The sequence below is a fragment of the Lutjanus erythropterus genome, chromosome 8 (genome assembly GCF_056507025.1).
Source record: "Lutjanus erythropterus isolate fLutEry1 chromosome 8, fLutEry1.hap2, whole genome shotgun sequence".
NCBI classification, from domain to species: Eukaryota; Metazoa; Chordata; class Actinopteri; order Lutjaniformes; family Lutjanidae; genus Lutjanus; species Lutjanus erythropterus.
In genome coordinates this window covers 13,585,309-13,612,353 of record NC_139324.1, presented here as the reverse complement: position 1 = coordinate 13,612,353, position 27,045 = coordinate 13,585,309, and the positions used below count along the sequence as shown (strand labels likewise).

Sequence of the window (27,045 nt, the reverse complement as noted above, 5' to 3'; positions counted from 1 at the left end):
AAATCACTGCCAATAAACTAGCGAATAGCCCTCCTGCACACATCACAGGTTGATATGTTTTCATTTACAGCTGTGAAGTAGCTCCAAATGACACTCCTCTTTTGCTCAACCATCACTGCATGTTGAATTAAACTTGCGGTGGGTAGGATGCACGCTGTGGCCAGCTGAGCATGCATAAAGCGTGTGTTGTGAACACTACACAACAACAGCACAGCAGTGGAGAGAAGGAAAGAGTAAGTTTATATGTGTTTATGACAAGGGAACACTTTTAAACAGTTCTACTCCTCAATGAAACACAAATGAATGGGCACAATATAAAGGAAAAAAAACTTTAACGTATTCTTTTGCTGTTATGCCCAGTTTGGGGTAAAACCTGAGCACAACACAAAAAACAATTCCCCTCTTTCCCTACTCCCAAGGATTACCAGTGCCACGGCGGTTGCAGTCCAACAGAGAATGGTTTATTCATCACTCACATAAGGGAACATGGTAGAAAGACGTCAGGGTGAGCATGGCCCAAAATAACAAACAAAAAGAGCTAGGGTTAAATTAACTAACTCACCTACCCATAAAATAAAGGAGAAAAACAGGAGAAAAAAGGGGTTATAAAATAAACTCACCCCTACCACTACCAGGACTGCAGGAAGTATTTACATTTGAAAAATGTAAGAATGTAAGTGTAACAGCTCTGGAAGGTTGAGACTCAGGCGCAGAGAACACACAGGAGGCAAAGTGAGGTTCAAATAAAAATCACTGTCTTTACTAGAGTTCAAAAGGCAAACAAAAACAGACAGGAAAAAAGGCACAAAACTAGAATCCCATAAAAAGGCAAAGTCCAAACAAAGTCATGGAGCCAAACACAGCAAAACAAGAAGCAGCACCACTGACAACAAAGACAATCTGGCAAAGACATGTGGAGCTGGTGGGGGTATAAATACACAGGGAAGGCAAGGAGGGTAATCAGGGGCAGGTGAGTAAGTGGCCTCAGGTGTGGTTGATGAGAGGCGGGAAAACACAGGAAACTGAAAAGACACAAGAGGTAGAGTTACAAAATAAAACAGGAAATGACATGATGAAAACCCGAATGTTACAGTAAGTCAGCATGGCCTCAAAGTGAGGACGTATTGGCTTTCTGCAAGAAGTGTTGAGGAGTTGTGGAAAGCAGAGTTCAGTTCCCTCCAAGGTCACCATTATTTGGAGACTGGCAGCGTTTTGCCTGAAGTTGAGATGTTATATAACTTTTGTCCCTCCTCTCAAATGTTCTGATTTTTGTATGACATTTTTTTAATATGAACAAACTTGAAAAAGAATCATAAATAAATGGTTTTGGTTCACATTTATGGCTACATCATTGATTGATGGCAAAACTGATGTCCAAAAAGAACATTTAGAGCTCAAATCACCCAGTAAGGTGACACTGCGTTAAGAGTGACAGGGTGAAAGGGGGGTTACAGTTCTCATTCTTTTTGTTTTCTCAAACCCTCTCGACTGGTTTTCATCTAGAGGTAATAATGAGACTTTTGTCAGTGAGTTGCATGAAGCATTCTATTTGTTAGAAGCAGTACAATTGAGTTGTTTTCAGCTAAGGAAAAACTCTATAACTTCTCACCCAAAATAAATTGTATGTATGTATGTAAAACGTATAAAAACTAGCAAGACGGTAAGTCAGTGAAGATATTTATCATACAAGTTGAGGTTATAGTCGATTGGTTTAGGCGATTTGTGTTTTTTCAGCCTCCATAGGAGTGTTTTAAGTAACGCTGAAGTTTACATATGGCAGTTAATCCATACTATATATTTTCAGCATCATACTTGCAAGTTTTACTAGCTGAATTTCTGTCAGCTGGGCTGCTGGTCTCCTCACCAGGTCTTTTCTTTTTCAAAAGCATGCTGGTCTCTGTGAGTAAGCACTATATTTCTAGAACAGAGCAGTTTCATGGCAGTCCAGGTCAACACTGACTGCTTATGATGCGATGAGTGATGTTCTGAATGGCGAGCAATTAGAAAATTTGGCACAGCAAATAAGTGTTTGGTTTGCTATCTGTTATTATCTGTTATTATAAATCAGATCTTATAATTACAATAATAATATCTGATTATTATACTTTAGATTTTATAATAGGACAGTCTACAGAGTGAATTGATCCCTCTGAGCTGTGAGTGAGTCGTTGCCTCATGCAAGGTAGTCTGTAAAGGTATGATGTGTTGACCAGGACATTTCTGCAGCGCAACGATATTTCATTTAAAATTGACATGCATGTCCCTGAGGATGAATTGGAAAGTGTTGGGTGGATGGATGGATGGATGTCACCATTCACATAAATATTTATAGAGCCTTACGCCATCAACTCAAGTCTGACTAAGGGTCCGTTAGATTCTTGAGTAAACATTCAGATGGAGGGACTATTTACTTGTCTAATACTGAAATAAAAACCTTAATTCATTCACCACTTACAGTAATATCTGTCTGCCTCTTATTGGTCCAAGTACATTAAATATTCCTATGTATTTAATCATAAAGCCGAGGCTTTGGTCACACGATGGAGTCCCAGGCAATAACCAATATGAGGCCCTTTTCCATTTTGTTTACCGCAGTCACAGCTACTGAGCAAAAACTACTTGGAGGCATCTCTTTTCATCTAACAAAGCCAGAAATAAAAGACAAACAAAAATGAGAACTCTAGCTGTTTTAACTGAAGATCTTGCATGACCTAGAAGAACACTGTAAGACAAGAAAAAGATTATAATTATCATTTTTGACAACCCAGTACAAATCTAAACAGAGGTGAAACACAAATGCATGTACTGTACATTAAGAACCCCCCTCGCAATAATCAATCCTACACACACATTACTCTTAGACTCTTAAAATGATTTAATTCAGTGTTCAGCAGTGGTGGAATGTAACTGAGAACTCAAGTACTGTGCTGAAGAACAACAATGAACAATAATTAATTACTTGTACTAGAAAATTTTCAGTTTCTGACACTTTTTCTACTCCACTTTGTGGATTGAGATGAACAATCCAAATGAATTATGATGGATCATTAAATTACCCAGCAATATAATGTATGAAGTATTTAAAATCAGTTCCACATTTACCAGCTGTAAAATAAGTGATGAACACATTAATGCATTCTCCGCATCTTGTATAGCCTATAATGGTCTGATGGTGGCTGCCTACGTAGTTGTGCTTCATCTGTAATTTAAATGATTTTTATGATTATTATGGTTGATGATCATTAGTAGTTACACTGAAAGTCAGTTACGGCTGGAAGGTGCTGAGAGAATGTTGAGATTGAAGGTGGGTTGGAGCTTTGATGGGTATTTATTAGGGTGGGATAAATCACACATTCATCATTCTTATTAGTAGATGAGAATTGTGACCTAACAGGTACAACACAGCCAACAAGAGGCAATTGTCAGTTGCAGTCTATATTCCTACACAGTCCTAAGCACAGGTCTAATGAGCCAGGTTAAGTGAAAACACCTGTGTGGGTGTACAGAAGCTTTAAAGAAGTCATACTCAATGATGTGCAATATTCATGTTTGCTGTATTCATCTGAATAGACAGGATAATTTATGTTAACAACAATTAATCTCAAAAGCAGTATCTCCAAGTACATAATAATGATTTAGTATTTCAAAATGAAGATTTGGTGTCTTAAAATAATGTTTTTATATCTATTAAATTATTTAGTATTTCAAAATATGGAGTTAGTATTTAAAAAAAAAATGATAATGATGACTTATTATTAAGTGTCCAACAAAACTCTACAGAAACATGATGGGATGGTGTAAAGATGTCGTGACCTTACTTCTCAACATTCAAATAAATATTTATAGAAGCTTACAACATTAACTTAACTGTGAATTAACCACTCAAGTCTAAGGGTCCTTTAGATGCTTGAGTGAACATTCAGATTTTGAAACGCATTTCCTTTAACACAGCAAAGTTCTACTATCAGTCACTCCACAGTGTCTCTTTACATTATGCTGGTCTCACAGGAGTCAGGCTTCAGTATTTGAAGTGTAACAATGAGTTCAACAGATTTTCTAAACCATGGATAGAAAAAGGCATAGATCAGAGGATTTAGACAGGAGTTTAAATAGAACAGACATATTACAAATGCAGCAGAAGAAGCATTGAGCAAGTTCTCTTCACCTGTAAGTGTGACACAAAAATATGGGCAGAGGCATAATAGAAACACAACAATAACAACACCAAGCGTCCTGGCTGCTTTCATTTCAGATTTCTTAACAGTTACACTCGCTGAACACTGGAGTGTGACAGCTGCAATATGAGACCTCATGGCACGAGCCTGAGACACAGCCACCACAAATACTCTCATATACAAAGCTATGATGACAGTAACAGGACCAACAAAGGTAAATAGGAGATCTACAAGTCCTGCAACATAATCAATAACAATCACACACTCGCCAGAGCAGGAATTATACCTTCCTGGATGTTTCAAGTTATCAGTCATTATGAGGCTGTTGAATAGAAAAGAACAGACCCAACAAATGCAAGTGCAGATTGTAACTCTTCTTTCAGTGACTTTGGTGGAATAATGCAGAGGGTCACAAATGGCTACATAGCGGTCAACTGATATGAGCACCATGGTTCCTACTGAAGCAGAGGTGATAATATAGTCCAAAACATTATAAACAACACACAAGAGGTCACCAAGGAACCAGCAGCCGTCTATGAGGATAATTTGAAAGGACATGAGGAGGCCCACCAAGCAATCTGAGACAGCCAGAGAGAGGAGGAGGAGGTTGGTGGGAGTGTGGAGCTGCCTAGGAAGGAAGAGAAGAATTATATTTATCCTTGTTTATCATATCAATTATCATTCTGGTAACAGCAGAAAAAGCAAAATCTGAAACACAAAAACTGTGTAGTAAAATTGCACTTTTCCCCAGAGGTCAATTACTATCTATCAGTTTCCTAAATTAATGAAATATTTGGCTACTTGAAGTGGGAGATAGAGATGATGACCAGCAGGTTAAGAGCTGTAGTGATCAGAGAGATGGAGGACAGCAGAATGTAAGTCAGCATGGACTCAAAGTGAGGCTGTGTTGTCCTCCTGCACGAGTTGTTAAGGAGTTGTGGAAAGCAGAGCTCATTTTCCTCCAAGGTCTCCATCACCAGAGAGAGGGAGCGTTGCTGAGTTCTGCCAGCATTTTGACCAAAGTCCAGATGCTATATAACTTATCTAGCTCTTTTGTCCCTCCTCTAAGATTCTGTCATACTTTGGGACTGATGTACCTCCCACAATGTATCTCCACTGTACAGTGTTTACATTAATTTCTCTGTTGATAATGAGCTCTGCTGATAAGCTTTTATTAACCCAATTTAACCATTGGGGATTCATTAAGATAATTATCTTTATCTTTTGTTAAATCATATCTAATAAATTTAATTTGCCACAGCTTTACAGTGAAAATCTAAAGATATCTAAACGATCACCACAGAAAACTGGTCTTCTTACATCTCAAACAGTTCTTGCTCTTGTGACCGTATCCAGAGATGTTGGCTACAGTTCCATGGGTCTTAAAGTTCTTAATATGCCAACAGCGGTCACAGGAACATCAAGCTCTTTTGTGTTGGTCTTGTAACCTTTTTCTTGTCCATACTTGGTGCTAAACTTTTTTCTATAATGATTATAACAATAATAACTTTTCATCGCTCATTTAAAGACAGATTACAAAGTACATTACAAACATTACAAAAGAGTCATAGAAAAGCTGAAACTGCAAATTACAGTACACTTTTGGTATGGTGACCAGAGCAGAGACATTACATATTTTGATATTCTTGCACACTCCAGCAACAATTATAGCTTCAATCAATCATCATTTTGTCTAAGGTTATACTACCATGAGTATGTTTTTTTGAGTTAACCACATCTGCCAAACTAAGTGTATGTTCATCCTACAGGGCTGGCCCTCAATCAACTCCAGCTGAGAGGCAGCTGCAATATATCAAACATATCATTAATGCTTGTGTGGCGTGAGGAGGAGGTGAAAGAATTTAGAGCTAATTTTGGTACCAAAAAAAAGAAAGGGCTCAACAATGCCACCCTGGTAATTTCACCCAGAGAATTACTGCTATTATGCAAAGCACACAGGTTTGTTTACTCAGGGAGCATGAGACGTGGTTCCAAGTTTTAAAATACAGCTTTTATTAAATGATCATTCTTTTAAAAACAACACTAATCAGACATTCATACCGGGAGGGGGGAATGGGGAGAAAACCCTTAATCAGGGCTGAGGCCTAGTGAATGGGTGAGAACTAGTGCAGGGGAGGGATCCACCAAAAGAAAAAAATAATAAGTGAATCAACTTAAATCACCGAGCACACGTGGCAGACACACTCTCCGTGAACAAACCCACTCCCAGGGACACAGCAGACAGGACGGGGGATACCACCACCAAGACACCAGTACCACCGCCACCGGCCTCCAGCAACTGAAAAGGGGGGGGGGGATAAAACAAATTAGTTGGGGGTTACAACGAAACAAAACAGGAAATCAATTAATCAAAATCTAACAAAAATTATAATTAATGGGCAGGTCACAAGTTAAACATAACAGAATACTGCAAACAATAACTGCCCAGTTAGAAGGATTTAAACAAATGTAAACAAAAAGAACAAGGCTAAAGCAAAGAAAACAAGACCCAAACAGTTCCCTAATTACCTACGGAAAAACTCTCAAATGAACCTAATTAGCCAAGAAATTATACTAGCAGACAAAATCAAAATATACAAATAAACTCATACAAATAATCCAAAAAAAATTAATAGAATATAGCCCACACTTGTACACACTCATTCAGTTCATATAAAAAGAAGAAGAGGACCAAGCCCCAGTTAAAAGTGTCGTGCCCGGGCCCGTGGCGTGCAGCCAAGCGACTGTCATACCTGAGACGTGGCGACGGAGCAGCAGTACAGTCTATTTAATAGAGGCAATAGGCAATATCCCATTTAATAGAGGTGAAGTGGCTTTGAGGCCGCGGTGTGACGCCGGGCCGCAAGAGCAAAGCGGCGGCGAGGCCAACAGTAGCAGAGACAAGCAACAGCGGAGACAAAGCAGCGGTGGAGACAAAGCAGCAGTGGCCCTGGCGAGTTGGTTACAGTAGCACCTAATCAAGAAAAGTACTATGAGTAATGTTAAATATACTACAAAAATGATGCGGTGCATGCTAGGCTATGCATACACACCTTGTTAGCGGTACGGACACAGACACACACTCGCTTGAGAGGGGGGAGGGAGAGAGGGCTCCAGGCAGCTGCCAGCATTTACCTGTGACCACACTAGTATTAGCCATCTAATAGCATCACCCATACCGCAAAGAGAGAGGACACTTACTGCAGCCAAACAAACATGGCAAGCACGTACAGGAGGCACAGACTCGCACCAAAGCAGCTGTCCTACAAAAACACAACAATGCCGTAAGCACATTGACAAAACACGAGCCACGAGGTGAAGCAGCGTGCAGCCATATCTGACAGGCCAAACAACCTCTGACACACAAGTGACGCGCCGGTGATGACGGAGGCCCAAGAGGAAAACCTGGTGGGAAGACTGCCACCTTTATATCGGCCCACCTCATTACAAGCGGTGGCCAATTGCATAGGAGATGAACACCTCTATGCTGCTACATTCGCAACAATTTCAATAGTACACATTCAATCCTGTGTGTATGGCTTATCTCATTTACCAGTATTGTGTAAAAATTGTGTTACAAAATACTGATTTTCATCACATTTCCTCCCCCCCGACTTAAACTTCATGGACTCGAGACAGTCAGCTGCAGTGTTTGTTTTCCCAGATCTGTAGCAAACTGTAAAGCTGTTTGGCTGCAGGGCGAGATACTGTCCAGCTGTTTCATCTTAAGCAACAACCGGAGGGCACAATGATCAGTTTCCAGGTAGAGGTGTCATCCCAGAATACTGCATTTGAATATGTCTATTGCCACCTTTATTGCCAGACACTCCTCCAGTGTAGAATACCTGGTCTCTGTGTCCAGAAGCTTACAACTGAGGAACACAACTGGTTTCATTTCTCCTTCCCTTTCCTGCAATAGCACCCCACCAAGGCCAACTGTAGAGGACTGAATGTTTGCAGATGGAGTCTTTGAGGTCCCTGAAAACGCTGTCACAGTCCTTGTTCCAGTGCACTTTAACAACTTTAAAATACTTTAAAATAACTTTTAAATCCCATTTCACTAAGGGTGGATACAGCTGTTGAGAGCTCATCAATAAAACTATTTGATGGTTTAGGTAGTCTACCTAGAACAGTGATAATATTGGATAGAGGTCCACAAAGCTTAGCAACCAGTAGTTCAGGGGAAGACTGCTCAGGTAGAGACATTTTATACTCTCACAATAAACCGATGCGAGGCTGCCTCCCCTGCCTGGTGGAGCTGCAGAGTTTAGCTGTAGGAAATAATTCTGTGACTGGCAGGTTTCTGTGAGGTTTAAATATTTCAATTTGTATTGGATGTCGTAGAGGGCAAACCTATGACAGGTTGCAGGCGTATATGCGGGTGATTTGTTAAGTGGAGTTAGCACACTACTAGGACGGGAAACCCTGTGCTGATTATGGTCTGTATGGGAGACATTTTTTTTCAAAACCTTTCAAAAGATGCCACAAGGTGAATTTAATGCAAGTTCAATTCTACTAATTAACATAAAATCGATGCCTTTTAAGCCATTTTTCTCTATACAGGGAACTCCACATGAAAGAGGAAGTGCTACTTGCAGTGTTGGGCAGTAAAGCATTACTTGCTTATTACTGTAATATTATTCCTTTACCCATTATAAACAGTGTCAGGGTTTACAGTAATAGTATTAGTTACTAATCCAAGTAACTCTGAGTTACTTTTTGACCTATGATGATGTGTACGTACAGCAAGTCAGGAAGATCAGCTGCTCGCCAAAAAGCTAAACAAAAAAAGGAGGATGAGGGAGAGGGAGAGAGGCTTACTTTCCAGAGGCTGAAGTATTGTCATTATTTTGATTTTTTTTGGCTCCTCAAGAGAAAATATGTGTTCATGGAATCTAATTTGAAGGCCACACTCAGAGTGGTTGATTTCTGTCTCCACCACAGCTGACATCTGAATGCCTAACAACAAAAGCTTTCTGGGTGTTAACAGTTCACTGGATCAGCAATTCAACTTTGGAGCTCATTCAGGCCGTCAACACTTTTGGTAACAAGTAATAAGTAAAATAATTGTTTTACATTTTGAGGGAGTATTATGTAAAAAGTAACTTATTACACTTCGTGGGTAACTTGCCCAATAATGGCTATTTGCTTCCACATATTGATGCATTTCCTGTATAAAGAGGCAACTAAAGCATGATCTTATGAGTCAACTACACTGAGCAAAGAATTCTATAACTGCCAGGATCTGTTGCAAGGACCTCATATCACAGTCTGAAATCTCATAGAGTCACACAAACTACAGTAAAACAACAGAGTAAATTGTAACCATTTGATTTAGTAACCAGGGCAGGTAAGACCTCACTTTGGCAGCTTGAGGGTGTGTTTTAATGAGAGGACATTATTGGAAACTGAAGACATAATTAGAATACATGTAAATCTATATTTAAACTTACTTTATGACTTAATGTGTTTGTATTTATTCAGTATATTAAATAAATCTAATTATTTAAGCATATACTGACAGGCCTTCACATGGTTAGATGATATTACACTGTCACACTTTTTTCAACTCTCTTTACACATTATGTGTTTGCATCCCTGTTCCACCCTTGCTCTGTGTCATATTTATGATAATAATGTTGTACAAAACTAAAAACCCACAAAGCTCCTGAATTCTTCCAGTACATTTATGCTTTTTACTCATGAAATCATATTTTAATAAAGATAAATTAAACATTGCTTGATATGTTTAAGGCCACAGGATTACTGCGTAGATATGAGAGAGCAGAGATCCTTGTATCAGTGAGAAAAGCAGTCCTTTTTGAGTGCCGGTAATCACAACAAAACTCAAGAACATGGAGGGACAAGGGTGCTGTCACCTTTCCTTGCAAAATTGATATACAGTTTTGTAGAACCTCATGTAATCAACTTATTTAAGGTATAGTTGGCTCAACATGTACATATTTAAACACTTTTCCTTTGACACAGAAAAGGCCAAATTTCAAACTCCAGTGTCTCTTTATAGTATGTTGGTCTCACAGGAGTCAGGCTTTAGTATTTGAAATGTAACAATGAGTTTAACAGATTTTCTAAACCATGGATAGAAAAAGGCGTAGATCAGAGGATTTAGACAGGAATTAAAATAGAACAGATATATTACAAATGCAGCAGATGAGGGGCTGATCGCGGTCTCTTCACCTGTAAGTGTGACACAAAAATACGGGCAGAGGCATAATAGAAACACGACAATAACAACACCAAGCGTCTTGGCTGCTTTCATTTCAGATTTCTTAACAGTTACACTCGCTGAACACTGGAGTGTGACAGCTGCAATATGAGACCGCATGGCACGAGCCTGAGACACAGCCACCACAAATACTCTCATATACAAAACTATGATGACAGTGACGGGACCAACAAAGGTTATAAAAACATCTGCAAATCCTGCAACATAATCAATAATAATCACACACTCACCAGAGCAGGAATTATACCTTCCTGGATGTTTCAAGTTATCAGTCATTATGAGGCTGTTATATAAAACAGAACAGACCCAACAAATGCAAGTACAGATTGTAACTCCTCTCACAGTGACTTTGGTGGAATAATGCAGAGGGTCACAAATGGCTACATAGCGGTCAACTGATATGAGCACCATGGTTCCTACTGAGGCAGAGGTAATGACGAAGTCTAAAGTGTAATATGCAACACACATGAGGTCACCGAGAAGCCAACAGCCGTCTATGAGCATAATCTGAAAGGACATGAGGAGGCCCACGAAGAAATCTGAGACAGCCAGAGAGAGGAGGAGGAGGTTGGAGGGGGTGTGGAGCTGCCTGGGAAAAAGACCAGCATTATATTTATCATTATTTTTGTATCAATTATCATTCAAATAAAATCAGACACAGCAAAATCTGAAAAACAAAAACATTATTAGAAAAATTATTTTTCCTCATAGTTTTATACTTTTTACTGCCAGTTTTACAAATTAATGAAATATTTGGCTACTTGAAGTGGGAGATAGAGATGATGACCAGCAGGTTAAGAGCTGTAGTGATCAGAGAGATGGAGGACAGCAGAATGTAAGTCAGCATGGACTCAAAGTGAGGCTGTGTTGTCCTCCTGCACGAGTTGTTAAGGAGTTGTGGAAAGCAGAGCTCATTTTCCTCCAAGGTCTCCATCACCAGGGAGAGGGAGCGTTGCTGAGTTCTGCCAGCATTTTGACCAAAGTCCAGATGCTATATAACTTATCTAGCTCTTTTTTCCCTCCTCTAAGATTCTGTCATACTTGGGAGTGGACTGTATCTTCACTTCAATCATGATTAGTCTGTCTCCTGGGGGAATATAATATAGTATAACTAAGTAAAACAAATAACAGATAAAATTTATGTTCATTTTAAATGGCGCTGACCAATGAAAAATGCTGCTAAAACATTCTTTTCTTTTGAAAAAGTTTAAATAAGAAGCACCAGTATTGCATAACTGAGTCATGTTGTGAGCTTTGTATTCCTTCCTTTGTGGGAGTAGGATATTTGTTTCACAGTTTAACCATGTTTTAAAATGGCAGGTTAAGTAAAGTGTTTCATTAAAGTGTATTAACAAATTAAAGGCATTATTAAGAGCTTAGTTGTTTAAGAGAGGGAAAGAAATGTATCATATTTGTGTCAGTATCAACAGATACTCAAGGTTGCAGTATTGCTTTTGGTATCAGACATGAAAAGGTGGTACCCAGACATCCCTAGCTGCAGCGCGCTGTCTCTGTGTGGAACTGGACATTTCTAAATATTCATAATCAGAATCCTTTTTCTCAAGTAGGTCCTGATGATGCACTGACAATACAGGATGACAGTTAACAAAACTGTCTAATCAACGAATTACCTGTCAGTCTGTAAAGCTTTTCTTTTGGACCAGACCAAATGAAGTGAACTATAGGCATGAACTATAGTGTTGTGTCTTGGTCAGGGATACTGACTGTAAAATTGACCTAACACATATCTTTGGTGGTAGATGAAAACCAGAGGACCCTGAGGAAACCCACACAAGCAAGGGGAGAATGGTGGTACTTGAAACTATTGTCCCTTGGACTTGAGGATCACTTTGCATCTGTTTTGAGGTTTTCCAAAAGTCTTTCTCAACCTTTCAAGCAATCCATCTTCATCCAGAGATGGTGATTACATGTTATGGTTGGAACAGATGGGCTGTGCAACAGTCAATCTAAAAACACATCGTACTCTTACTCTTGTGTTCCTGCAGCAAACTTGTACACATTAATGCAGACACCTATTATAAAACATAGTTAATATTTCAAGAATGCAGTCTTATATCAAAATGCGAGTGTGATGCAGTCATTCAGTGATTGTAGTATCTGGGCCTAACCTGAGTATGCAGTATGTATGTAATGTGTGTTTCAAATTATCCTCTCAATCTATTCCATGGCACTGGGGGCTCACCCAGTAAAGCAAGGAGGCGAGAGGGAGGTGGAAGGCAAAATTCAGCCATCCTAGTCACCATCTGGCCACATGTTTATGGTTATGTGGTTATGTTTATGTGGGAAATAACCACATAACATTTACCTGTTCACCCTATTCACTCCCACAATGTTATTTTCTCTTTAATCCTGCTTCATTTTCTCTTATTCTCAACTTATAAACACTGACACCCGCTCTGACATGAAGGGGAGCCTGCTGGGCTCTGCCTTACATACACAACATGCTGGACATAAATAACTTTAAGGATGCAACAGGAAGAATTGGTCTTTGATTGAGTTACTGTTGTATATAATAATAATAATAATCATAATAATAATAAAACAACTCACCAAAAAGATCATGTAATACCCCCCATACATTTTTGCTTTTTATTGATTGTACACGGTCATAATGAAGGTAGATTATTAAACAATTCCCACATGGTTTGCAAGAACTTATGTCCAAACCTGGTCAAATGAATGATGGCAAATAGCAGAAAAGCCCTGAAAATACAGTTATTTTTTGGTAACAACAATCACAGTAAAACCAGGAGCTGTCACCCTCCCTCTCATTGATATACATCTTTACAGAACCTCCTAAAATCAACTTCACATGTCTGTTTTGTCTTTAATCAGTTAATCACAAAGGAAGCTACACATTCCACTGAAACATAAAACAAATGTCTTACAGCAGGCATGTCCAAACTGCTCCATAAAGGGCCAAGTGGCTGCAGGTTTTCATTCCTACCAAGCCAGAGCACACCAGGCTCGACTCATTTAATCACCTGATTTCAGTCTTCAAACAGCTGATTAGCCAAATCAGGTGTGCTGTAGACTGGTTGGATCAAAAACCTGCAGCCACTTGGCCCTTTATGGAACAGTTTGGACATGCCTGTCTTACAGTATATATGCGTATGTGCCCACCTATCAAGTTACTGGCTGGTGCTTTCTTTTCAGGCAGTAGACCAGGGGTCTGCAACCTCAGGCTCCAGAGCCACATGCGGCACTTTAGTTCCTCTCCAGTGGCTCCATGTGACTTTGGCATGCTCAAAATTTCGAGCCAACATACTACATACATAGTACACCAGTTTTGAGCCCTAGTCAAATTCTTCAGTTTTGAAAAAGTTTTACCAACTACTGATCTTTTGTGGAGATAATTTACTTTTCTCCTTTAGATAAATTACTACTCTTCTTTAGATAAAATTATAGTAAAAGTTAAAGATTGATTGATTTGTTATTGTATTGTTGCCTTAAAATTAAACAATTTACGCTATAATTTTTTAAATACAAGATTTTGGGGTTTCTAAAATTCAAATATTTAAAATGATCTCAAGTAAAGGTCAGCAGAACAAATTGGGCACAAAACTCAAAAATCTATTGCAGTATGTTGTACAGCAAATTTTATAAAAGTGTTTCATCGACTTAAATATGCATCAAAGACTGTGTCTGTGGCTCAGTGTCTTCTCCTCTAAATTTTGATGATGGCTCGTCTTCTTGAGTCTCCATAAGCTGTGGCTGCCAAAAAAAAAAGTCTTCAGGGAAAAGAGAACATTTAATACTTGTGGCTCCAGACAGATTTTTTCACCCTTTTGATCATAATGGTTACAGACCCCTGTACTAGACAATAGGTTTGCCTGGACCAGATGCTGCTACTCAATACTTCATAAATCAATTTCACCATCTTAGGGGAAATAACCCAAAACAAGACCCAACACATTTCAGGCAAGAGAAAGATTTCTGTTTATGACTGGTTACTACAAAAAATATATGCTGGAATAGATTCACAGCAATGATTACTGATGCCAGACTCTTCATCAGGACAAAGCCAGAACAGGAATAATTTTGGATCTTGAGCTCATTGGTCAGTCCAAATCTCCATGGAAACCTAAGAAGAAAACCAAATCTAAGTAAGAGCTGTTAATACATACATTTCTCTCCAAATCAGCCATGAACTGAAAAATGACTTGAGTCATTTTGGTGATTAGTTATTTGGTTGATCTTTGGGAAAATGTTGTTACAGGCGACATATTGAATACTTTGGTAAGACCTATCACACTACAGCTAACCTCACCTGGAGCAGACATTTTAAGGGCAAAAACAAAAAGGTTGAAGTTTGTCTTTGTTTGCATGATTTTTAGGGTCTTGGCGGTGTTTCACTGAAATCGGAAAAACTGATGATCACAATGGCATGCTGCATTTCTTTTTAACATTTGCACGCCCTCCTAAACATGAATGCTCTTTTAGCAATGCTCTACTACTTGATCACATGATGAACTTTTGGGAGGGTTGGATTTAGGCCAGGGGCTCCCCCACCCCAAGACAATGGAGGGGAAACACTCTGTAGACATTATTAAAGCAAATATACAATGAGACCTACACATAAGACCTAGTGTCTGGAATGAGACACAGTGGGATAGAGCGGGAATGCCAAATTACATCACACTTTCATTTACATATTTATGTTAACACATAATCATTCGCATCAAAGCAAAGCAAGGGGGAAATCACCTTAAGCCCTGTAAAAAATAGACATATTTACAAGCTATAGGAACATCCTAATTTAAAAAGAATGAATGAGATACGCTCACTTACACTTTGAAAAGTTCAATCCAGAGAAAGTTTTGGAACAAGAGCGTCAACAAAATCACGAGAACTCACTACAACTGAACTCTCTCCTGCAGCATGTGGCATCTTCCTTTTCCCTTAAAAAATATAGTTGCTAAGAGGGTCTGAAATTGCTAAATCTAGCAACAGAGTAACAGGCCACCTCATTGCTGTCTAAAGAAACATGCATTTCAAAATGCGTCACTTTTAACTTTTCAGATGAACTGAAAGATTAATGGTAGAATGAGTCAGATTTGTCCATTTGTTAACACAGCAGAAAGATGCCAGGATGTCAAATACCAGTTTTTTGTGCTGGGCCTAAGTGCCCCAAGCACAGTGAAATAATGAAAAAGGCAGATACAGCTACCACCACATACTTCTATTGAGTCATAAGTGATGACTGAAATGTTCAGTCTACACCTTATTTTTTAGGAAAATGTTACATGTTATGCTTTTAACTATTTATCCATGGTTTGAGACTGGACTGGACTGGAAGCTAATGGTTTGAAAACACAGTTTTCATGGGACATCAATTATCTGGAAATTCTTTACTGATGCCATTAATCAGCAGGAGAGTTACATTTACCTAAGAAGTCCAGCCCATGGTAATGAAGGCAGCGGTTTCATCTTCATACTTTGACATGACAGATCTGCGCCTTCTCCCAGCCTGGCTGCACCTCTGGGAGATAGTTAGAGGACATAAAGTTGTAGAGTTACAGACAGACAGTTTTAGGGTTGAGTCAACAAACAGTGGCTAACACTCAATAAAAAGAAATTTTGCTTATATTCTTATTTTTTTTTAGGTTCATTTGTCCATCTATGTGTCTTTATTCAGGAACTGGGCATACCTGTGCACAGGTGTTATCTTGCCTGACACATAGCTCTATTCTGCAGTGCAAGTAGACATCACTAGTCTTGCCAGTGAACTGGAACATGTTGAAAGAGAAGTAGTTGGACGTTCCCAGTCCATTGCCCTCCACCCTCACCGTCTGGTCAGCAGGGTTAGGGCAGCTGCTCAAAAACAAGAAAACAAACATGACAGGAACTGGACAGCAAAGACAGGACAAATCGCCATCAGCTTCTCTGTGTATCTCACCCGTTGATGATGAGGTCGTATCTCAGGCTCCCAATTGGCGAAGGCTGATCGGTTGCCCAGCAGGAGCGAGTCACCAAAAGGATCATGTTTTCATCCAACCCATCCGTCTTCAGCTCCACCCAGATTGTCTCATCCAGTTGAATTTCAGTGTTTGACTCGATGACTTCTGTGCGGCCTGGGTTGCTGTAAGCCTTCATGGACAGAGTGTAATTCCATGCTCCAGAAGTAATCTGCTGGACCACAGAGCTGGAACGCAAAGACATATTCAGCCTTCCCTTAGTAACAACTGTGAAACTACGTACAGTGCTGTATACCCACCACACACCTGTCTTTGACTTTGATGGCCAAGTTCTTGATATCCGGCTGACTGTAATAACAGGAGAAGTCGATGTGCACTGGCTCATGACGGTTGATCAGGCCAAACATGGAGATGTTCCGTGTCATGATGGTGTTCTTGTAGATAATTTGGCTATTGTTTGCCTAAATGATCATATGGACACAGAGTCTATTACTTCTCATTTAGATGCACCTAAAAGTTAATTCATTTTTAGATTCTAACTGATGGGTACCCACCAAAACTACTGCACCACAAGCGTTACTCTCAAAGTTGAACGTAACCATGTGGGTCAGATTGTCCATTTCACCTTTGCAGGCCTCGTCATTGAGGTGTAAGACAGAGTAGTCAATGCCTTCGTCCTCCAAGAGACAATTAGCCAGAGTTACCGTAGCAGACTTCTGTGCGCAGACTGTCGGCTCTCCTGAAAACCCAATTACAAAACATCATTCAGCTTTTTTCTTAGCAGCTTACAACAGCAAAGAGAAGAAACATGAACACACTCAACACTGAAAAACACTATTCTTTTTTAGTTTTTTTTAAAGTTCCTTATAGGATTATTTTTGTATATTTCTATATCGTTTCAATTTGATATTAACATTGGCACAGTGACTTTTGATTTTAAGGTCACAATTTGATTTAATTTTTTTTTTTTTGCTCTGATGATTAGACCATCAAGTTTTGATTTGTGAAGATCAACAGATAATTTTATGCCCTGACAATTGTAATTTATACATTTTTATACATTTTTAAAATATAGTCTTTACGTATCAATTGAACAGTCACTAAGCTATGCTCTGTTGACTTTTAAGTGTTGGTATTTCCTTCGGACATGCCATGGATGCCACAAGTAGGCAGGGATGAAATAAAAGCTGCATTTCGTGGCATGGGATTATCTGGTCACTTTCTGTTTTATATTGTTATATTTTCCCTTCTGTGTCTTTGCTGTCTTTGTAGTCTTTGTCTCGTTTCCTGTCCTGTCTTCACCAGTCCTTGATTTTTTCTACCTCACCTTTTTAAAGTACTGGCCAAATATCTTGCTCTGATCCTCAATGTGAGTTTCACAGGTGCCCCATAGTTACTCCATAAATCTTTAACAGCTCTCCTCCTGAGAACTCTCTCCAGCCTCTAATAAAATAGCAGTTGAGACAATTGTGATTTTCCTGTGTCATAGCTCACTCACCAAAAGTGCCCTGTGATCTGTACTTGGAGGCAAAAATGGCCCGACAAAGGCAGCGGGGTTCCCTTCTGTTGTTGTTGTCACCACAGAACTCATGAGCACTGCAGAACCTGTCCTGACAGAAGGCCTGAGGGGCAGTGGCTGCAAACAGACAAACAGACATATGAATGAATAGATATTTAAAAATACATCAAGAAAAGCTGCCGATAAGAAAACCAGTGGCATCCAATTTTAATATGATAAATAAGGTGATTTGGGAAGAACTAGGTTTTCAATTGACCCTTCCTTGTCCCACTTTCTGCTTGTTTCCTGTACTTAGACGCACCTAGCTCATAGCAAATCTATGCTGAAAACAAAACTACATTTTGAAGATTGTTCAGAGATGGTGCAAGGGGACCAGTAAGAGCAGGTCATATCTTAAGTTAGCTAATGTAAGCAAAATGCTAACTAAATAGCTAGCCAAAGATTGGTGTAGATTAGCTAGTTAATGCACTAGTGTTTTGCTAATGTTAGCTATCAGCTGTAACTAGCCAGCCAATGATTAATGTAGATTAGCTAGCTAGTTAGATAGCAATTTGCAAAATTTAGGTATTAGATATAACTGGATAGCTAATGATTGATGTAAATTAGCTAGCCAGATGGCTAGCATTTTGCTAACATTAGCTATAACAGTACTCAGCTTGCTCAACAGTTATTGGAGCACAAAGAAAAAATTGGTGTCAATTAATTTCACACAGGTGCTATTCAAATATCTGGTTAGCGCTCATTTAATCCATGTGAATACTGCTGCACCTCAACAAAGCTATGGAATTATTTTGACCCTAAAATTGTATTTTAACTAAATCAATTCTGAAACATGTCAATGTTTCTAATTGTTTGCGTAGATCCAATAGCATTTTGTAGGGGTAATTTGTCTAAATCATCCATTTTAAAAAATACATTTAATTAGGATTCTATAGAGATTACATACTTTTAGCTATCTGTACATGATTACAAGTTTGCAAGGAAATGCCCTCCTGCAAACAATCAAGAGAAACTAGTTAATATAAAAAACAAAGATATCTGCCAACTTTCAAACAAAAGTTACTTGATAAAATTCATAGAAATTAACAATAATAAAACACTATCTAATCTAAAGGTAAATAAAACTAGCAACAAAACTTAAGATGGTGAAGAAGCTGCTTAAAACATGTCTTCTGATTCAGCACAGTTTAGGAGTTCATATCAAACATAAGTGAAGATACTGAAAGACAGCCTTACAGCAGCTGGTCTTTGACCTCCAGTTCTCCACAGTGATGTTGCTGTGGTGGCTGCAGGCCCTCGCATAGGCCGCCAGGAACTGGCACTTGAGACCATCCACTGCAGGGTATTTGTGCAAAGTGCGTATGCAGGCAGATATAAAGGGCTCTGCAGTGAAGTGCCTGTTGCAAACAGTGAAGGGAGCCTGTGCCATGATATTACACCTGTTCAAGTGAAAATGTCACATGGAAGTTCAGTCATCAAGAATAGTGAGGCAAATTAGAATGAGTTTATTAGAAGAAATGAGATAAAGGGGGTTTAGGTGATCTCTGGACCCCGATTAGAGGAGTGCAGTTTTCAATAAATTAATAAAAAAGAGGTTTATCTGTCTTTACCATTCAGCTGTGGTGTTGAGGTCGATTGTATTGTCAGCATCATCATCATACTGTATATCACAGCTATGAAGCAACAAACAGCAAAAAAAATCAAAGACTGTTCAATAACATAATGCTGTAACCCAACATGTTCTCACTCACAACTCTTCAGACAAGCAGCTTGGTCATAGGCCCTGCACTTCAAACTATGACGCTGTAGGTACTCTTGATTGATTCATCCCACTGCCTTCAAAAAGGGACTTTATCATTCTTAACTATGTCACCTGACTTTGACGGTACATTAAAAGATAACATTACAGGTGCAGCTCCAGAAGTGATCTTACAGGGGTATGTACAGCACAGCGTCATTGTTTGAAGCACAGGAACACTGACCAGGCTGCTGTATTTGAGGTGTTGGGAGTGTGAACAACCTGTATAACTACAGTGTATGTGAAAGCATTAATTCAAATGAGCAGTAGTCATTTAGACATTGTATTTAAGGTCTTACCCGATGGGGCTGTGTTCAGAAACCATCTCTTCACTAAATGACCTTCCAGAAATGCTGCATAAACCATCCATGGCTGCTCCATTTGGTCCTGGACAGTTTCAGGAGAGAACATTTGACAGATCAATAAGCAAGGTATCAAAATGATTTATTGTCATTACACAACACAGGGGTTGCACAACCCTACCCTTTACCCTCTTAAATAATGACATTAGGCTCTGCCCTATATGATAATCTATATTCATAACATTATTCTACCTTATTTCCAATGTGTTGTTATGCAGATTACACAATTTTATACGCCTCTGAATCCACTCCAACTCTGACTCAGCTTTAGTCATATACAATATTTACTCAAAAATTCAAAGCAGCCTGGCCTGCTGTATAGAATTAAAGTCTGTCTTTTCTGAACCTCCTGAAAATTAATTGTTCTGTCAACTTTGATATCTGCTCTGACAAAAAATGGACGATCATCACTGCTCTCCGTATCACAAGGCTGAATTGATCTCACTGGTATCAACAAATCCTACCCTACAATTTCAACTGACAATTGATTATTTTTTATTGAGTTGAAAGATCATGCATATACATGATTAACTCTTATTATAGTCCTTTTTGACTGCAAACATATTTATGTGAAAGTAGGGCAAACATATTATGCACTGTTATGTTATGCACTCTTTGCATTCTATTCTATTCTATTATTCTTTTTTAAAATCTTATATTTATATGGGTTTTATCCATGTTTTGAAAAGGGACTATTGATTTTACTCAATTTGGATGTTTAGATTTTCTCTCAGGGCTGTATGGGTGTGTAAAGGCTGTGCTTGACTGACATCTCTCTAACACTATTGTTTGCTTTGTTTTACTTGTAAGGGCTTGAGAAATCTGATGCCAGAACAAATTCCCAGCATAGCTCGGCTCACTTTCAACCTGAAGTCTAATCAGCCAGCACAATGAAAACACCTTTGAGGGTGTGCCGGGCCTCTGATGTCATTCTTCCCTCATCTACAAGAAGAAAGCCGCCATTGTCCAGGAAAACAATTACTCCACCAAACATAGGGACATGCTTTTAGGGTTTTGTGTACCTGTCATGTGGATTAGTGCAGTGTAGCCATCAAAGATTACGGAAACTGTCTGGTTGGAGGTAGATATCTTAGCAGTCACTCCTGTCTGGTCCCTGGAGAGCTCCACACCGTGGACCACCTGAGCTGTGGTGTTGAGCATCAGCACTTTGTCATTCAGCTTCATTGCAGCAGATGATCAAAGTGACAGAGGACACACAAAACAGGGGACAGATATCAACAAATGCAAGTAAAAGCTGTCAACATTTTTCTGGAGCAAATGGAGCTTCTCATCATAGAGTGCTGTGGTAAAACAGCATTGTAGAATCTCAAAAAACTATTACATGGTGAATGGAGACCAGATTTCAAACATATGGCCTCCATATGGCTTCTCCAGTGTAGTCCAAGTCTCCTAACTACTTTAAAATCAAAGTCAACATTTATTTAGCAAGTTAAATGCTTCTAATGTCATGCTGCAGCAGTAGGAAATGTTCATTTGTTGTTAGTGGTAATTTAATAAATTAACTGGCTGGATGAGGCCCGCCAGTTGAAGATCCCTGCATTAAAGCTATTGAGTACTGATACGCAGCCCTACTTGACACACTAACTTACAAATGACCTAGAACTATTGTGACAGTGGGGTCACTTACCTGAACTCTGCCACCTTGTTCCAGGGAAATCTGAACACCTGCCTTGTCCAGCTGCAGAATCACACGGTCCAAAAAACTAACATCTTTACGGCGTCTTTCCTGGAAAACACCCAGCACCTGGAAGCCTGGAATTGATGAGGGCTTCAACAGACTGTACCCACATCTGTCCGGGACAGAGTCGACTGTGCCAGCGAAATTAATGATAGTGGGGCCGGTCACAGTGCACATGGCATTGAAGATGCAACTGAAGGAGGAAGAGACAGACATATATGAAAAAAAGAAAATAACACTGCCTGTGTTTGTTATAGACTGAAGAAGAACTCTAGATAAAATAATTATACATAGACATTTCATCAATTTTGAAGGCATGGTGCAAACGGGTTTGTCAAACACTTAAAGCAACCAACAGTATGTATTTTTTGTGTCAAACTGTTTTATATTGAATTTCATATGAAAAACTACACAATCCATAAGCATAGTTTGTAAAAGCACAACCATATTGTGTCAGCAATCTTGTACTAAAAATACAGCACTTTCCTTTACAGAGGGTGAGACCAAAAGTTATCATCAAGTTTTAGTTTTCTCATGTTTGGGAGAGATTTCCTTTGTATCATTTCTTCAGTTATTTACCTCCCATTGCCCTGGCAACGCTCCATGGGACCACAATCACTGACGGCATGAGCTACTCCGCTCACATCACAGGTTACAGTCGAACAGGTGTTTGTGTCCCTTACTGTTGTATTTGTCTTATAAACAATACCTGTTGGTTGGAAAAGAGTGTATGCAGGTAGTTTAAACAGTAAGCCAATTAAACAACAGCAATTTACAATATTCCACTTTTGCTTTTGAGGCCACAGATTGCAGTGGAAACCACTGGATTTACTCACCGGCGAGTCTGCATCCGCTCACATCTGTGATAACACCCTTATTTGTTTCATTTGTTTGAAATTTCTGTTTAGAAACTGTTATGCCATTGACTTGTGAATCTGCCACCTAAAAAGTGCCAAAAAGACATTGTAACTGTTTACGACTGTAGCAGGTTAATTAATTCATATGTCAAGATTAAAGACTCTGGAAAAACACCAAACTGAACTAACTGAAAATTTTAAAATTTTAATTTGGGTTTCAACTGCAATAGGTTTACATGCTGTCATATTTACGCACATTATTTTTCTCATGCTGGGCATAGCTGCTGCACCTCTATTCCATTTGTGTCAGAAAAACTCCATTATAGCTCCTGTCTCTTTAAGGCCCCAAGCCCATTCCAGTTCCATTCTAAACTAGTTGTGCACTATGCAAATTTGCTTCATAGTGATGTCACCAAGTAACTGAACAAAGACTGGATTACACACGAGGCATCAGTCTGCATGAAATTTGGGCTTTATGGCTTTACAAAGAACTTTTACATGCACAGAAACCTATATAATATATTAATGGGATGGTAAAAAAAAGAAAGAAAAGAAAAAAGAAACATAATGTGGCCACTGTAAGTGTTCAGACAGCATGCAGCTAACCTTTGACTTGCACACCAAGTCTCCTGAACCGGTCCATGTGCTATATTTACCATTGTGCACTGGCAAATATTCGTATTTACACTAACCACCTGCCATTTTTCTGGATAAAAAGCAATATAACATTATATTTCTCGACCTCTTTCCACGAACCCTTGAATATAAAAATAAACTACTTTAAATGAGTTGATGAATGTGATTTTACTGTGCTTTATATCCAGAAAAAATGAAGCTCCTGTTAATTGTTTTTAATCTGGGTTCTCTGCTATTTTTTTGTCAGCATGCGGGAAATTTTCCTATGATAAAATACTGGTCCATTATTGGTGATGCATTGTTTCCCTTTTGATCTGCCTCATTGTCCACCAACTCTCACCACACTCTCAGAAATAATGAGATAATGTAACAAATCATCCATATTTCTCTAAGAAATATACTTATACTTACAACATCAACACTTGTGTACCCAGAATATGTCTTGATTGCCAGAATTGCTTGCGTCCCAAAGTTTCCAAGTTCAACTTGTTCAATCTGACAAGAAATGGACAAGACACACAGACTAAGAAATGGTTAATTTTTTAGAAACGCCTTCTACTACAAGTATTATATCGTTAAAAAACAAACAAACAAACAAACAAACAAACAAAAATGTCAGAAATACAGTGATAACTGACACTGACAAACACTCACTTGAGATTGCTGACTGTCTTTTAAAGGTATTATATTGACACATTGCCCAGGATTCTTCAGGTTTGGCAGAAGTTTATGAACCCCTGAGCCTGTGGGTATTTCTTTGGTAAGTACTGCAAGGTTGCCTCTGTCAGCTGTCCCTCCAGACATCACAATACAGTCATTTTTGATTCCAGGTTTGTACAAGCCATTGAAGCAAACTGAAAATCTGTTAGCATTGAAGGCCACCTGTTAAAACATCACAGAGACACAGCCAATAAATAAAAGTAACGAGGATGGTTTTGACTTGAAAAAGTTTATTTGTGTTGATTTTTATTCAAGGATTTCAATTTCAATGATTATTTTGAAACTTTTTTCTTTTTTTGAAGCCACTTTTTGTCTCCTCATAACAGCTGAAGTGTCGCTGACATTTCTAATGGAAGAGACAACCTGGATTTGGTTATGAATAAAAACAGAAATAAAACTAAATCTTCTGAATTCTTCGCAAAATGTTTTCCAAAATGTCATCCATCACAGTGTTTGTATTTGTATTTTACATCATATATTGTGTAACATGAGTGATGACATTTTGTTTTTGCTTTCTTTGGCAAACAAGAGACTACAGTGTAGCATAAGTATGTGAACATTCCCTTTAGGTTTTTTGCTTGCTCTTGCTTCACTCCATCCCCTGCCTATGTACTAAATATTGTTATTTATGTATTGGGAAAGAAACAAATACAGAGTTTATCGCATACAGCAGTACTGCATGCATCTAAAGATCAATAGCAAGACTGATCAAATGCACGTACTTGTTTTCAAGGACTCAAGGTAATTTATTATCATTATATAGCACAAGGTGGTACAACAAAATTAGAGGTGCAATTCCTTCGTGCTACACACAAAATAAACATATATATACAGATAATTATTTAAATTCTTAATTAAATAGGGTTTAATTATAATTCAAAAATAAATACATACATGTACACCGAGGAAACAATTCTGTAGTGCATTTTTTGAATCAACATCTTCACATAAAAAGTTTAACATCTGGGAAACATTGTCCCTCAACTGTGAATGTGTCTGAGCAGCAGTCATCACAGATGTGAAAGACAGATGCGAGTTGCTGAAGTCTTGTGTGTTGTGTCCTGTCAGCCTGGAGCGCAACCCGTCCCTTCAGGTGCAGGAGCCCAGTCCAGGATGCTGTGGAGCAGGTCTCTCTGGGCACAATAGGCTGTGGTTTTCCATTGAGCCAGCCTTAGTCCCATTTTGTCTGTTCAGTTTTTCTGACCAGACATTTTCTAGAAGCACCATTGCTCTTGTTTCCACTCTCCTCCATTTCTCTGCTGGACCACTACTCTTTAATTCAAACCCCATGCTTCCTTTTTCTATTTCCCAGAAGTGTATTTCTGTCAGATGATGCATATTTTGCCAAAAAAGTAACAGATTAAAAGAGAAAAGTAGCACTGTGTTTGATGGAGCTGCTGCATCGTCATGACCTGCTGATCCACTAGAGGATATACTACTAGTGTCATATTGTGCCTCACCTACAGGCATTAAAAGTACACACATGTATGAAGGTGAAGTACTGTAAAAAGGGACAAAAGACTGTATAGAGAGGAGGCTGGGGTGAATAGGAGGGTAAAACACAGGACTTTGTACTGGAGATCTGGGTTTGATTCTCATGTCAGACAATAGTTTTAAGGAAGTTGTGATTTTAGCCCAAATCATGAGCTTTTCCTAAACCTAACAAAGTAGTTTTGTTGCCTAAATCTAACCAAACTGCAGCTGAAAGGAAATGAAATGTTCCCCAGCAAGCTTTATTTTGAAAGCCTAACTGGACATTGCATATTTATTATTTCTACCTTGATTGTGGAATGAGAACATGTGTGCTTTTCACACCTGGGCAAGACAAAATGTGAGTCATGGTGGACCAGCAGGTCCACAGTAGGTAGAAAGAAATAGTTCACATTACTCACATAAACTCGGTCATATTTCTCTCCGTAATAGGTGATGGGGCACGAGGTGATGTTCATCTCCCCAGAATTGGTGAATGTCTGGTTTGCAGCTGCACCTGAAGATATGGAGAAACATGCTTTGTGCACAACATATGTGTTCTTACACCAGTGAACCAAGACCAAATATATATCATGAATGAACGGGTCACATCAGCTGCTAGCCAAAAAGGTGAACAAAGGATGGAGGATGAGGGAGTGAGCCATCCTTTCAACAGGTGGGAGAAGTGTCATTTTTGTTTTCTGTCATTTTTTGGATGTTACCAGTACACTGAATCAGCAGTTCTAATTTGTAATCTAGTAATACAAAATGAGTAATGTTCCTAATTACTTTGGTTAGTAATTAAGTAATACGTAAAGTAATATTATTTTTTAAAGGCATGAGTAAAGAGTAATTTATTACACCTTTTTCAGTCACTTGCCCAACACAGGTGAAGATAACATTTGTGCAGGTTTATTTTCCCATTCTAAAAATGGGAATATCAAATCATATGTAATGTTGCCTTAAAGGCCCTCAAATTCGAAAACAGGGCAAAGCCTCTCAAAAGTTGCTAGCTAGTCTGGCTCTATCCAAAGGTAACAAAATCTGCCTATCACACCCCCAAAGCTCACTAATCAATATCTTAATTTTTGTTTGTTTAATCTGCACAAATAAAAATGAGAAGGTTTACTTGTTGACTATTTCTTGGCATGGCACACTAACTTCCTGGAGTGCATACTGGTTGCCTGGTGACTGGATGCAGTGTGGACAATGTAAGTGTTGCTCTGTTAGAGTTTAGAATCAGAATCAGAAATACTTCATTAGTGCCCTGTTGGGAATTGGACACATCATAGATACTCCCATTCAACAACAGAAAAATATATAAACATAGGGCAATTACAAGAAAAAGTGTGTAAAAATCTACCACAATGTATACCAGAGATAGCATTGCAATAATGTAAAAAAAAAAATATATATATATATATACAATAAAGTAAAGTGGAATAAAAACAAAAGCAAAAGATTTGTGAAACCTTACCTTCCAGCAGGAAAAGTGCAGCCAAGTATAGTATGGAGCAGAACATGTTGGCGGTCTACTGACAGACCTGAGACACAGTTAGAATAGTCATAATTTAAACTTTTTACAAAAAAAAAAAATAGTATGGGCTCCTTTTTCTTTTTTTC

The 27,045-nt window shown here is 38.7% G+C and overlaps 2 protein-coding genes and 1 long non-coding RNA gene across 7 annotated transcripts in view; all 3 read right to left on the bottom strand.

Moving 5' to 3' along the window:
- Window positions 1-733: 733 nt before the first annotated feature.
- The window catches only part of LOC146322551 (uncharacterized), a 155,187-nt gene continuing 128,875 nt past the window's right edge, over window positions 734-27,045 (bottom strand). The window contains exon 2 of the long non-coding RNA XR_014771301.1: window positions 734-1,022. This is a non-coding gene — a long non-coding RNA (uncharacterized LOC146322551). The remainder of the gene's footprint in view (window positions 1,023-27,045) is intronic.
- Window positions 3,668-16,140, bottom strand: LOC146322573 (trace amine-associated receptor 13c-like). Of its 5 annotated transcripts, none has more exons than XM_084724592.1 (3): window positions 16,095-16,126; window positions 15,833-15,925; window positions 3,688-4,803 (listed from the first exon to the last, which is right to left on the bottom strand). In XM_084724592.1, the coding sequence occupies exons 2-3, from the start codon at window positions 15,877-15,879 to the stop codon at window positions 3,987-3,989; spliced, it is 864 nt and encodes a 287-aa protein (XP_084580718.1). In that variant the 5' UTR covers window positions 15,880-15,925; window positions 16,095-16,126; the 3' UTR covers window positions 3,688-3,986. The 5 variants fall into 5 exon arrangements, with proteins under 5 accessions (XP_084580719.1, XP_084580721.1, XP_084580718.1 ...); XM_084724591.1 differs by lacking the exon at window positions 3,688-4,803 and adding an exon at window positions 9,669-11,011 and having other exon boundaries at window positions 16,095-16,140; XM_084724593.1 differs by lacking the exons at window positions 15,833-15,925; window positions 16,095-16,126 and adding an exon at window positions 4,977-5,956 and having other exon boundaries at window positions 3,668-4,833.
- On the bottom strand, window positions 14,366-27,045 carry LOC146322572 (uncharacterized). Its single transcript, XM_084724602.1, has 18 exons — window positions 26,900-27,045; window positions 25,845-25,939; window positions 23,887-24,114; window positions 23,644-23,727; window positions 22,576-22,681; window positions 22,319-22,448; window positions 21,689-21,932; window positions 21,063-21,219; window positions 19,978-20,065; window positions 19,491-19,553; window positions 19,117-19,319; window positions 17,860-17,997; window positions 16,916-17,100; window positions 16,668-16,822; window positions 16,343-16,588; window positions 16,095-16,257; window positions 15,833-15,925; window positions 14,366-14,527 (listed from the first exon to the last, which is right to left on the bottom strand). Exons 1-17 carry the CDS (start codon window positions 26,943-26,945, stop codon window positions 15,833-15,835), a joined length of 2,424 nt encoding a protein of 807 aa, XP_084580728.1. The 5' UTR covers window positions 26,946-27,045; the 3' UTR covers window positions 14,366-14,527.